The sequence below is a fragment of the Sinohyriopsis cumingii genome, chromosome 7 (genome assembly GCF_028554795.1).
Source record: "Sinohyriopsis cumingii isolate HCF-2022 chromosome 7, ASM2855479v2, whole genome shotgun sequence".
NCBI classification, from domain to species: domain Eukaryota; kingdom Metazoa; phylum Mollusca; class Bivalvia; order Unionida; family Unionidae; genus Sinohyriopsis; species Sinohyriopsis cumingii.
Window position 1 is genome coordinate 36,014,138 of NC_142967.1, and position 13,366 is coordinate 36,027,503.

General features: G+C 31.7%; 1 protein-coding gene across 1 annotated transcript in view; it reads right to left on the reverse strand.

Moving 5' to 3' along the window:
* The window catches only part of LOC149795017 (4-hydroxy-2-oxoglutarate aldolase, mitochondrial-like), a 33,456-nt gene that overhangs the window by 7,076 nt on the left and 13,014 nt on the right, over positions 1 to 13,366 (reverse strand). Inside the window, exons 4-5 of the mRNA XM_089964691.1 lie at positions 9,988 to 10,120; positions 6,273 to 6,369 (exon numbers count right to left, since the gene is read on the reverse strand). Coding sequence (XP_089820817.1) covers positions 6,273 to 6,369; positions 9,988 to 10,120 — 230 coding nt within the window. The remainder of the gene's footprint in view (positions 1 to 6,272; positions 6,370 to 9,987; positions 10,121 to 13,366) is intronic.

Sequence of the window (13,366 nt, forward strand, 5' to 3'; positions counted from 1 at the left end):
AGTTAGTGTGGAATACCACCAATACAAGAATTAACTCTTTGCTGTCATTGCAAACAATGTTGATTTCTATGCCCTGATAAGTCCACAAAAGGTAAGAGGTCATTAATGTTCAAGTAGAAATTCAACAATTACTTAGAAATAATGCAGATCTGAGATATGCTACATAATAGTTTGTCGAATATATTTTCTTTTAGTCCAAATGACTTTATGCAAGGTAAGCCACTCAAATCTGCATTTGCAAAAAATGTTGATTGGCATATATATGTACATGTTAGATCCCTATCACTATATATAAAAAAATTGCTACATTTTTCCAAAATGATGGAATAAAATTTTGTCATCAGTTGTATTAGATTGTAATTTTAAGTTTTGAAATGATGTCTCTTCGGTGGGGTTATTATTATTGCAAAATTTAGTAACAAAGTCTTGTTACAATGTAAGCAATGATAGTTGAGTTTCTTATTGCAAAGATTATGCTATACCTAAACTGGTCCATGTGGTTCTAAGTGCAATACCGCTGCTTAGTGGGAGTCATTTATTTCAATAAGAATTAAAATTAGGATTGAAATTCTGTCAGAAATTAGCCAGCATATAGTCATCACTCTGCATAAAAACAAAGCAAAGATGGCAAACATAAATACAGGTTACCCCATGTGACTAATAATAGCAGAAGAGGCTTTGTTATTAAAAATCATTGTTATTAAAAAACAAAGACTCAGTTTTTTTTACAATTATGAAAATCTTGCAGTTTAGATTCTCCACCATGTTATATTCATTTAATAGGTTGCGGATGACTGAAAAATAAAAACAAGCACAAGTGGACCTTAGGTTACTTACATGACTGCCAGCTGTCTAATGGATGAATGCAAATGAATTTGGCTTATTCCTTTAGATCTCAAAGATGCATTCTGTACACGTTTCTCTGTGTTTTGAATCTTTGTCCATGTTTGATGGAACGTCAGCATAATTTATCCAATATTAGAAGGCTTTCATGCCATGACGATTTCTGTTGGTAAATTATCCTGTGCTGTTTTGTGGAGGAAGTAAATTTAAACTTTCTTTATATTTAGTAATGGATGTCATATCTGGTGGCAGATTTGCACCACTTTTTAAAAAAGTAAAAGGACTTCATGCCAGGATCCTTTCTTCAAATTTGGTCAAATTAAGCTGAACAGTTTTTGAGATGTCATCTAAAAGTTTTTCAATCCATGAATGGGTGGCTATATTTTTATAGCTGTGTGGCATCATGTACAAAAATGAAACCCTTCATGCCATGAAGGTTTCTGTCAAATATGGTCAAATTCTGTTGATCTGATTTTGAGAAGTCATTAAAATTTTAATATCTTTTGCAACAGTGGCCATAATTTGAAAGGGGCTGGCACCAGCATACAATATGTGAAACTGGTTAAATTGTGTCCAGCAGTTTTATAAAAACTCATAAAAAGCTTTGATAAATGTTAAAAGCGAGACAAAAGACCATACTATAATTCACTTTGCCTTATGTCTTATGCCAAGTGAGTAAAAGACTTTCGAAAATAAAGATTGAAATTTGTTATGTACTGTACTTTTCACTCTTCACTTTTTCCTCTAAAGGGTGGTATGTCAGGGGAAATAACTCGTCCTAGTAAATAATGAACTAAACGAGTTATTTCCCTTACACCAATTTACAGTTTCCTAATGACTTATAATTGCAAAAAACATATGCACTTGTTGTACTTGGCACAGTCCACATGATTAAAACTTAACTACAATCCAAATCCACCATCACTGCACTTGTACTTACTCAAACTAGCTTCAACATCTCTTGTATATTCTTTTACTTCAACCTTGTCTTTTTATATTGATGTACATCATTAACACATTCCCTTGTTCATTTCAACTCAACACTTATTCTGATCAGTCCCATTCCTTTATTTATATCTCCAGTCAACATGCATTATACTAGTTTGTCCCATTCCATCATTCAAATCTCCATTCAACATTCATTCCAACTGGTCTCATTCTCTCCATTCAACACTCGTTCTGAATGGTCTCATTCCCTTGTTTGTATCTCCAACGAACACTCATTCTGATGTATTCCATTCCCTCATTCATATCTCCATTGAACACTCATTCTGATCATTCCACTTCCCTCATTCATATCTCTATTAAGCATTTATTCACTGGTCCCATTCCCTTGTTTATATCGCCATTTAACACTCATTCCAATTGGTCCCATTCCCTCATTCATGTCTCTTATTATGGTCCCATTCTCTTGTTCATACCACCATTCAAAACTCAGTCTGATTTATCCCATTCCCTCATTTATATCTCCAATCGACACTCATTCTGTCTAATTCCATTCACTTTTTATCCAGTCTTTAAATTACATATAATGAAGGTAATCCAATCTATACATCACACATTAATGAAGGTAATCTGATCTATACATCACACATTAATGAAGGTAATCCAATCTATACATCACACATTAATGAAGGTAATGCAATCTATACATCACACATTAATGAAGATAATCCAATCTATACATCACACATTAATGAAGGTAATCTGATCTATGTATTACACATTAAGGAACGTAAACAAATCTATACATTACACATTAGGATCATGAAAAACTACGTTAATAAAATCTCTAAACTTGAATATTACTTTTACAACATCACATATAAATTCAAACCTTTTAACAATGAACCTGTACAAATTCTTTTGCACAATTATTTAACTGGAAATCATCATGTCATCTTGGTAACAACTCTGTAAGAGCTGGTATATGAACTGCACAGAGACTTGTAACTAGACTCTTTCTGAACATAGGGCTCCCCATTATATACTAATGGGACCTCTAGAATTACACAGAGACTCATCTAAACTCTTTCTGAACCTAAGACTCCCTACTTATAGTCTAATGAGGCCTACAGAATTATACAGAGACTTGTATCTAAACTCTTTCTGGACCTATGAGTCTGACTCCTTCCTGATTAGCTAATGAGGCATCCAGTCATTATGTAAGCACTAGAGATCAACGGAACATCAAAAAGAAAAAAATGACTGGGTTTTAAATTAACTTTTTTTAGTACTAAAAGTATTTTGGTCTTTACAATATAATCAACTAGTGAAAATCAGAAAAATGTAATATCACTAGCAAGAAACCTCTACTTCGTTTTCATTTCAGCTAGCAATCTACTGGCATATCAGATTTGTAACTAGCAAAGTGGTAGCCTGCTAGCATTGATTCTGAGCCCTGATTAGAGTACCTATTCCATGGGGGCTATTTACCTGGTACTTTATTACCTATTCCATGGGGGCTGTTTATCTTGCACTTTATTACCTATTACCTGAAGATGTAATTTGGTGTTGTGATAAAGGGAATATTGTTTTGTTTCTCATTCTTATTCTAAAATGAAATTTTACAAGCAAATTTAAATTGTGCAACTAAAACGTCAAATCCCTTAAGTACATCTTGTACTTTGTTCGTGTGTTTTAAAGTAAATCGACCATGTGAAATCGAATGGTATCAGACTAATCCAAAATGCAAGTTATCTATTTTAAAATGGGAATTGAAAAGGGATAATTAAAAAAAAGTATTCAAATAAAAGTAATACATGTATTACAATTTTAATGCCTGCTGAATATACCAACGTAAGTAATATCATTACACTTTTCAATGCCTGCTGAATATACCAACGTAAGTAATATCATTACACTTTTCAATGCCTGCTGAATATACCAACATAAGTAATATCATTACACTTTTCAATGTCTGTAGAATACACAATATATTTAATATCTTTATATTAAACCACTATACACAACATCATTAAATTATAATATAGTAAAAACTGTTATGAGCGACCTCTGCTATGAGCAACCACCTGTCATTTCGACACTGCTATGAACAACTGCATCGCAAAAAAAACAACAGATCGACACCAATCAAAACTTAATCCTTTGTAAACATGAGAACTCAGGTTACATGTAATATGCAAGCAAAGGGCATATTAAATTACATGCAGTTGAACAATCATATAGCAAGATAAACACCACTATCCATCATTTAATCCTTTGTAACAACAACCACATAAATAGTAAAGATTGTTTTAATACAGTATTTTTAAAAAAATTGGTTAGCTGCCAGTTTTGTGAAATGTACAAGTCCAGCATACGATGTCATCTGTAAACTGCAGTAAACCAGACTAAAGTATGTGTCATTAACCGCCATTATAGTGCCAAAGTCATGTGAATAGGCAGCAAGATAAACCATTTTTTCATCAAAGGGAGTAATGATGGACATAAACAGTCTATTTACAGGTTTGTATTGTTTCTGTATCTTTGTGAAAACCCACACAATTGCCAGTAGTTCTGATGTCCCAGTGAGAAATCTTTTGAAAGGACTTCAGTGTAGGGTTGAGTACATTGTTTGTCTTTCCAGTTAATCCATAATGCCTGGGGGGTATATGAGCTCTTTGTCTTTAATACTAGTAAGTGATAATCATTTCCGGAATCTTTTTTTAAATTTTCTTTTGTTAAAGTGTTTCACCAAGCCACCATCTGTTTACCTGGGTGCAGATGGTCACAACCTTTATTTATCAAGCTATAATGCTGGTGATTTAAACTTAGTCTCAAAATAAATGTATTGTTTCTTGATGAGTTAATTATGTCTTTTGGTTTCATTTATTGGTACATAATATATATTTATTCCACATTTTTCCAAAACCTTATTAACAATGAAATACATCTAGTTCTTATTACATCAACACTAATAACAATGGCAGAATCTCCAATGATAGAAAGAAAAATTCTAACACTGGAAGATAGAATTAATGTAACTGAAATAAATGAAATAGGGGGAGACCACTCATAAAATAGCAGCCAGGTAAATTGGGTACTTCTCTAACTGCCGACATTGATAGTGACAATGAGTCATCTGTTGGTGAAATTCTGCCTCTGGTTATTTCACATTCTACAGTCATAGAACATTTAAAGGAGATTAAAAAATATGCTTTACACATGGCAAACCCAAACTTTTGCTTCTTTGCCCAGAAATGGAAATGCATGTTCAGACCAAACAGCCGAGTAAAAAATGTCAACAAAGAAGCAAAATGGATTTCTTAAAGAAAAGTGATTAAGTGCATAGAATAAGATATATATACATCATAGCTTACTGTGCAGTTTTTGTTACATTTGAAACAACTCTAAAATGTATGGCCATGTGAAGTTACCTTAAGGATATGATAAATATTCCCTTTGTTTATTTCACAAATTATAAACATGTACATTTACTAATGTATGTACATATTCATGTGATTTTCAAATATAAATTTGATTCATGTTGTTTGATAGATGTATATCTTTATTATATAAAGTTATTTTGAGAGGAATGCATGCAATATTTAACAAGATTTATGAATAAAGGATGTGATACATGTACAGTGAGTATGGGTATTTTTTTCTTCTTCAACAATGCTAACTATTGACCCTGGAAACCAGCCCATTTTCACACACCTCTTATGAGAGACCACCTGTCTTGAGAGACCACTTTGGTTGGCAGAAGGAGTGGTCTCTCATAAGAGGTTTTACTGTACCTGTAAAACTGACCACTATATGTAACATCATTAAATTAGATACCTGTAAAACTGACCACTATACGTAACATCATTAAATTATAATACCTCTAAAATTGACCACTATATGTAACATCATTAAATTATAATACCTATAAAATATACCAATATATGTAACATCAATACATTATAATACCTGTAGAATATACTAATATAATTACAATAACTGTTGAATATAACAATATTTGTAACATCATTAGATTATAATACCTGTATTGAATATACCAATATAAGTACATGTAATATCATTACATTAAAATACCTGTAGAATAAACCAACAAAAGTGTCATTCCTCTATTACAGATTCAAAAGGAGGAAAAATTATTTTAAAAAAGATATATATCATCGACAGATGAATAAATTTTCAAACAAGCTCAAAAGGTTTCACTCTTGCTTCAGTTTTTAATTGGAACATGAAGACAATTTAATAATAAATTACATCAGTACATTTTCAAATGTTTCATGAATGAAAAATACTTGTATAATCTTGAGTCATTTAAAATTCAAAAATAAAGACCTGATATCTTCATAATGTCAAAAAAAGATGTCAGTGCATTCACACAGTAAAATTAAAGACTTTCCTGAATATGTAGGAATTCTTCAAACCGATTTTCTAACATTATTGCAAACTTTATACAAATGTCTTACCAACAGTGTATGCTGGAAGGAGGAAGCTTGCAGAGCCAGCCAGAATTTGAAAGTTGTTGCCGTTTGTCTTGTACACCAGATTTGCTAGCTTGGCTACCTGTGATAAAGTGAAAGTGCAACAATGTTATATAATAATAATAATAATAATAATAATAATAAAAATAATTATTATTAATTCTGTCATATCTATCTCATCTAAAACAAGTACTTTAACTAGAATTTTTTACATAAGAACAGCATTTTTCCTTTGCTTTTCATCAATTGTTATTTTCTAGAACATCACCATCTCTAACTCTGATTAAGGATGATTGATATTTTAAAAGTAACAATTACTGCTTGCCATCTCCACCAAAAACACTATTTCAAATGAGAGACCAAGAGGCTAAATCACAGACCCAACCTCTATGCATACAAATGATAGACCATGAGGCTAAATCACAGACCCAACCTCTATACATATAAATGATAGACCAAGAGGCTAAATCACAGACCCAACCTCTATGCATACAAATGATAGACCATGAGGCTAAATCACAGACCCAACCTCTATGCATATAAATGATAGACCAAGAAGCTAAATCATGGACCCCACCTCTGTGCATACAAATGATAGGCTAAGAGGCTGAAATCATGGACCTAACCTCTATGAATACAGGTGTGAGGCCAAGAGGCTAAATCATGGACCCCACATCTATGCACAGAAATGACTGACCAAATGACTGAAATCATAGATGCCTACTCAGAGACTTTTGTTTGTAAAATATTTATGCCCCAACTGCAGACCAAAAAGTCCAAGTCCAAAAACTTTAAAATTGCTAAAATTGCATGTAATAAAAATAATGAATCTACTTATGCATACAAACATGTATGTCAAGTTTCATTTGTCTACCCAAGTGGAAAAGAGCTGCATAGGATCATTGTCTGTGTGTGCATGTGTATCTGTGTGTGCATGTGTCTGTGTGTGCCTGTGCATGCATGTGTCTGTGTACATGTGTCTGTGTGTGCATGTGTTTCTGTGTGTCTGTGTGCATGTGCGTGTGTGCATGAGATTTGGATTTTTAAAAAAAAATCCATCATATTGCTATGATATCTGCAGAGCGGCAATTTATAGTGATCGGTGTCATGAGCTGACTGGATATCAATGCCACAGCCTCCTACATCCGAGGTCAACACTCTAGCCACTTAGGCCACTAGAGTGGTCCAAAGGCTTAGTAATCAACTGAATCTCTGGACCCACTCAAGGCATGGTATCTCCATGTTTTTCCCTCCCTGAAACATGTTCTGATTGAAATTCCATGTTTATAGTAAATCAGTTACCAACAATTTTTATATCACTGTAAAACACATTTAAGGACATAATATATTTTATTCAAACTTGAACTATTTCATCATTTAATACATGACTCTGAATTTATAATTTGAAGAAAAAACCCAGAGGATTTTAAAGGAGTTCATATTTACATTCCTATTGTATTTTTTTAATTTAAATTAAAATAAAGTTTATGTGTGCCATTCCAAGCAAATTTCTCATATACTTAAATATTTAACTTACACGTAATTTCTTTCTCTTTCAATTTAATAAAATTTAATTTATATTTTGCTCTTTCCAAATCTTTGTCAAAGCAAAAAAAAACATTTTTTTTATTAAGTCTGAAATTTAGAACATTATTAAAATATTTTAATTATTTTAAATTCTTATATTCTCACTTATGAAAAATATATCCTTAGATTTTAAGATGAAATATGAACTTTTACATCATGCTAGGCAATGCTTGATTGTTTATGCCTACATTTTGTGGGAATATTTCCTCCATGATAGGTTTTCTATCGTCAGCCATTGATACTGTTACAAAAAATATCTAAATACTTATTGCAAGATTATAAAAATACAAAATTCAGTTTTAAATGTGAAAAGTAAATTTTACACCTGATGATAAAGGTAAAACACGCCTCAATCCAATTTTTAAAAAAATCAATCTTCACAAAAAAGTTGTCTGTATTCTTTTATTTTTTAAATAACAGTCAAAGTTACATGTCACAATATTTCTTTAATGATGATGATCTGTACACATTTGTTTTTGTCAAAAATTAATTTCAAGCATTTGAAACAAATATATAATCTAACAAACAAGCCTCCAAAAAGATTTTTAATCTTTGATATTCTACTTAAGTTCATCAAAAACAAAAATTTTCAAATATACTCTAATCTCCAAATAATGAGGAAGTATTTAAATGAAGCAAATTTCAAAGGATTTCAAAGTTACTTAAATATGCTATGTATGTGTGTGTGTGATTTACATTTTTAACACAGCTTTAACAATATTTCAGTCATATCGCTATGATGTCTGCAGTGTGGCAGTTTATGTAGTTATGTCTAGCAATGAGGCATCATGCTGCAGAGATGTAGCATATGTCCCACCCAATTACATTATCTGATGCCAGGCCAACCAATTCTAACACTAACCTCTTAATGCTGAATGACAAGTGAGGCAGCTGCTAGTAAATTTTTTAATGTCTTTTGGCATGACATGGCTGGGGTTTGAACCTCCAACCTCCTGCATCTGAAGCGGATGCTCTAACCACTAGGTCACAAGAGTGGTATATATGTATATGCTGTGTAATCACAGTACATCTATCTTACATTCAAATATAGTGTGGGAAGCACAAAAGAAAATCTGCTAACAGAAACTATATTTATTGATAACAATAAAAGTTAACTGTCACCTTAATGATGATTGGGTAAAAAAAGTCATCTGAATATTGAGTAAAATGATGAAGCTATCATCTGATTGATGATTATGATAACAGTAAAAATCAACTGCCATTTGGACGTTAAGAAAAAATACATTAAATGACTGTCAAAGTTAAATAAATTAATGTAGTATTCACCATTTAAAAATTAATTATCTATAAGATTACTGATAAACCAAATGAAAAGCATGCTTCTGCAATGGCACCATTTACTAAGGAGATAAAAATAAACCCTGAAGGCCATTTTACACACACAACTACAAGTGTGAAAGGATATATATTCCAATACAAACATGCAAGCATTCATGGGCTGACAAGTTCTAGGCTATCTGTCCTGTCAGACAAGTTCCAGATTATCCGTTATGTTAAATAAGATCCAACCTATCTTTCCTGTCAGAAAAGTTCTAAATTATCTGTCCTGTCAGACAAATTCTAGACTATCTATTCAGTGAGACAAGTTCAAGACTACATGTCCTGTCAGATAATTTCAGACTATCTCTCCTGTCAGAAACATTCCAGACTGTCTGTCCTGACAGACAAGTTCTAGACTATTTGTTCTGTCAAAACTGTTGTAGGCTATCTGTCCTATAAGACAATTGTCTAAAATATTTGTTATATTGACGAGAATCATACATTATCTCACCTAGAACAGACAAAATTGGATATGATCTGAACCTTGCTGACCAAAAAGTTCTGGATTAAATAATTTTGACTGATCACAATTCTATAAACAGCCTGATCTTCACTGAATAAAATTCTTACCTGCTTGTGAAAAAAATAGAATTATACTCTCCATTATTCATGATTCTAAATAATCTCTCTAAACAAAAAATAAAATTCTAAATTATCAGCTGTTCAGCAGATATATCAGTTGACTTTTATCTATTCTTCCTCAGAAATGTCTAAACTATCCACTCCTGATTGGATCAAGTGGCAGACAACTTGACCATGCTAAACAACTTACATCGCCTCCACTGTCTTTTAGCCCGACTATATTTGGATGTTTGGAGAGTGTGATGATGACTTCAGGTGCCAAATCTATAGTAGTGTTTCCTGGTACACTGTAAAGGATCACTGGAACTGTGCTTGCATCAGCAACCGGGAAACAAAATAACAAATTCATAATATTTCTGTTTTCTTGTCTGTTCTATTTTGAAAAAACTAAACTCAAAACTGATTTTAGTTAGATCTATATTTATAAAAATTAAAAACCGCTGAAAATATCAATCCTGACACTGAAACTGAACATTAAAAAATTTGTTGATTGTAGAAAGAGTGGACTGAAGCAACCTACCAGTTCTAAGTCTATGAAAGGACAATAACTTGCCATTCTAAAACATCTGATTTTTAAAGCTGGTAGTAATAATCTAACAAGCAAAGTAAAAATGGATTGCAAACACTGGTACTTTGTTACGATTCTATAGTCTTAAACTAAGTAACAAAAAAGGGTAAAAAAATAACACAATTTGCAAAATTAATGAAATAATTTCTTTAAAACGGAAATTTAAAAATTAAAAATGATTTAAAGCATGATGAATGAAATCCTAAATAGTCCTTAAAGTTGTCATAAGTACAAAAGTATCAAGTAATCCAAATGAAGTTCAATCTACTGTGCTGATGTGTCAATAGTCTTGATGTATCACAATGATATAATCCAAAATGTCTTTAAATGAATTCATAGTAATTCCAAAACAGCTACTAAAAAGTTTGTGGGCTTTGTAAATCCAAGGAATAATTGAAATAAATAAATAAATCCCTTCAACTGAATTGAGCATGTCAATTTGTCTCTTCTAAGACTAATGTTTATGTTAGGAATAACTAATTTTCAGTAAATCATCCCTTATTTGAGAAACTAATCTGAATTACAGAAAGCAGAATGAGGCTTGAATAAATTGAAATCAATAACTGTCAACAAGATCAAGTACTTTAGTCAATCAGGAATTAGGTCGATCTGTTTTTTTTCTCTCCAGAAAAACCATGACTTTAACTCCTCGACATATTTACATTTGTCCTGAAACTATAATGTTCTTACTAAAATTATGACCTCATCTTATATGACAAGCCCACAATTATAAAGAAAGTTAGTATTTAAAGTTATTATGAAAATTAACACATATATATAATATCGATATACATAACAACTTTAAGAAGATATAAAAGAAATTCTAATACTTATATAATAACTAAAATGTCAGGAGTTACCCTGAAGAAATCATGCAGGATCTCTTATTTCCTAAGATTGTGTACAGAGCTCCAGATAATTCTTTTCTTATATGAGTACTGATCATTTTAAAATTATAAAATTTCATGAGTAATCAGTGAGCACTGTAAAGACAATTATGGTGCATCATACTCTAAAACCTTGTACCATACTTGCTTGTTCATTCCTGACACATCCTTTATAGTGGTACTGACAGGCATTAAAAACTTTTGCATTTTTCATTTTATTAATGGCTTCAAAAATGTGTTTGTGTTAGATTGTATCTGTGTTTTTCTCAGAATATACCTGTGTTTACATTGTATAGGACTTTTCTTGTACTTAACTTTGACAACTAAAGCACATCAGAGAAAATGAAATTAGTGCATGCTATTTTTGGTCAACTTTTAAATTAAGACATATCACTCTCTGGTCCGTACAGACAACTGTTGTATGCTGTGTGACTTTGTAACACATTAGCATGATGAGCTGTGTGTTAAAATAAGCACGGATCATTAATCAGAGTCAATCTGTGAAGTAACATGTAACTAGTCTGCATGTTGAGTGATGTGATAAAATAAACATGGATCACTAATCTGGGTCTACCACCAAGTTATCATGTAACCTGGGGTTCCAGCTAGTGACAGCAAATGCCCACATTCTTTCAGAAAGCTAAGAAAACATGCCTTTTAGAATACATGCAGCATGACATGTCTGGTAATTAAATTATAAGGATCTAATTATAGTTCTTAAACCTAATTTAACATTCTCTGAACCACTTTACAAATGAGAAATGTATTTTATGTATATGTAACAGATCATTTGATAAATATAGATCAAGAGAACTGTACAATATTTGGATATACGAGATCATTTGATATGTATGGATCAAGAAAACTGTATACTTGATAAATGAGATCATTTGATATGTACATATCAAGAGAACTGTACCATATTCAGATATGAGATCATTTGATTAGAATAGATCAAGATAACTTTACTATATGTAGATGTAACTGACTTGATAAATATAGATCAAAAGAACTGTATTAAAATTTCAACTTTACTATATGTAGATGTAACTGACTTGATAAATATAGATCAAAAGAATTGTATTAAAATTTCAACCTAAAAGATAATTTGATAAATAAAGATCCAGCAAACTGTACTATACTTAGATGCAACAGATCATTTGATATGTATAGAACAAAAGAATTGTACAATATTTGGATATATGAGATCATTTTATAGGTATGGATCAAGAGAACTGTACCATACTTGATATATGAGATCACTTGATGTGTACAGATCAAGACATGAGATTATTTGATATGTATAGATTAAGACAATTGTACAATATTTAGATACAAGAGATCATTTGATATGTATAAATCAAGATTACTGTACCATATTTATGTACATGAGATCATCTGATATGCATAAATCAAGATTACTGTACCATATTTATGTAAATGACATCATTTGATATGTATAAATCAAGATTACTGTACAATATTTAAATATATGAGATCACTTGATAAGTATTATTCAGTAGTACTTATCTGTTTAGTCTATCTTCACAATAAAAAATGAACAGTAAAACAAACAAATTTGCAGCTGTATCAAACGATTTATTTTTATAAATTTAAATTTAGACAATTAGCAATGATATGTTTGAGTATTCCATCTGTAGAAAATGTTGATGGTACAGAGCATTCAGAAAGAAATCTCATTAGTATTTATATGTTAGACTTTGTCTATGAAATGTCCAACATTTTGAAGATTAACCGATTTGGCCCCGATCCCGTCTGTAGGCGTGATGAGGCTGTACCCTACTTCCAAGCTCTGCAGCATCAAGGTCAATTAAGATACACCAACGTGGGTGGTATTAAGAAATAGCAGACAGATATAGCTCTAAAATGATATCAAATAATCTGGAAGTTCTAGTTGCACTACAAAATACAGAGAGAAAAACCTCATTTTTTGGACCCGTTTTTTTTTCACCCAAAATTTGCTCGAGATCGGAATGCGATTTTGTGTCTGGATTTTAGACCTTTTGGCCTCAGATCTAAGGCATACCAGTCTTAAATGCACACAGACAGGTGTACCTTTGCAAAAACTAAGGTGGGCATTTGGAATAAATTGT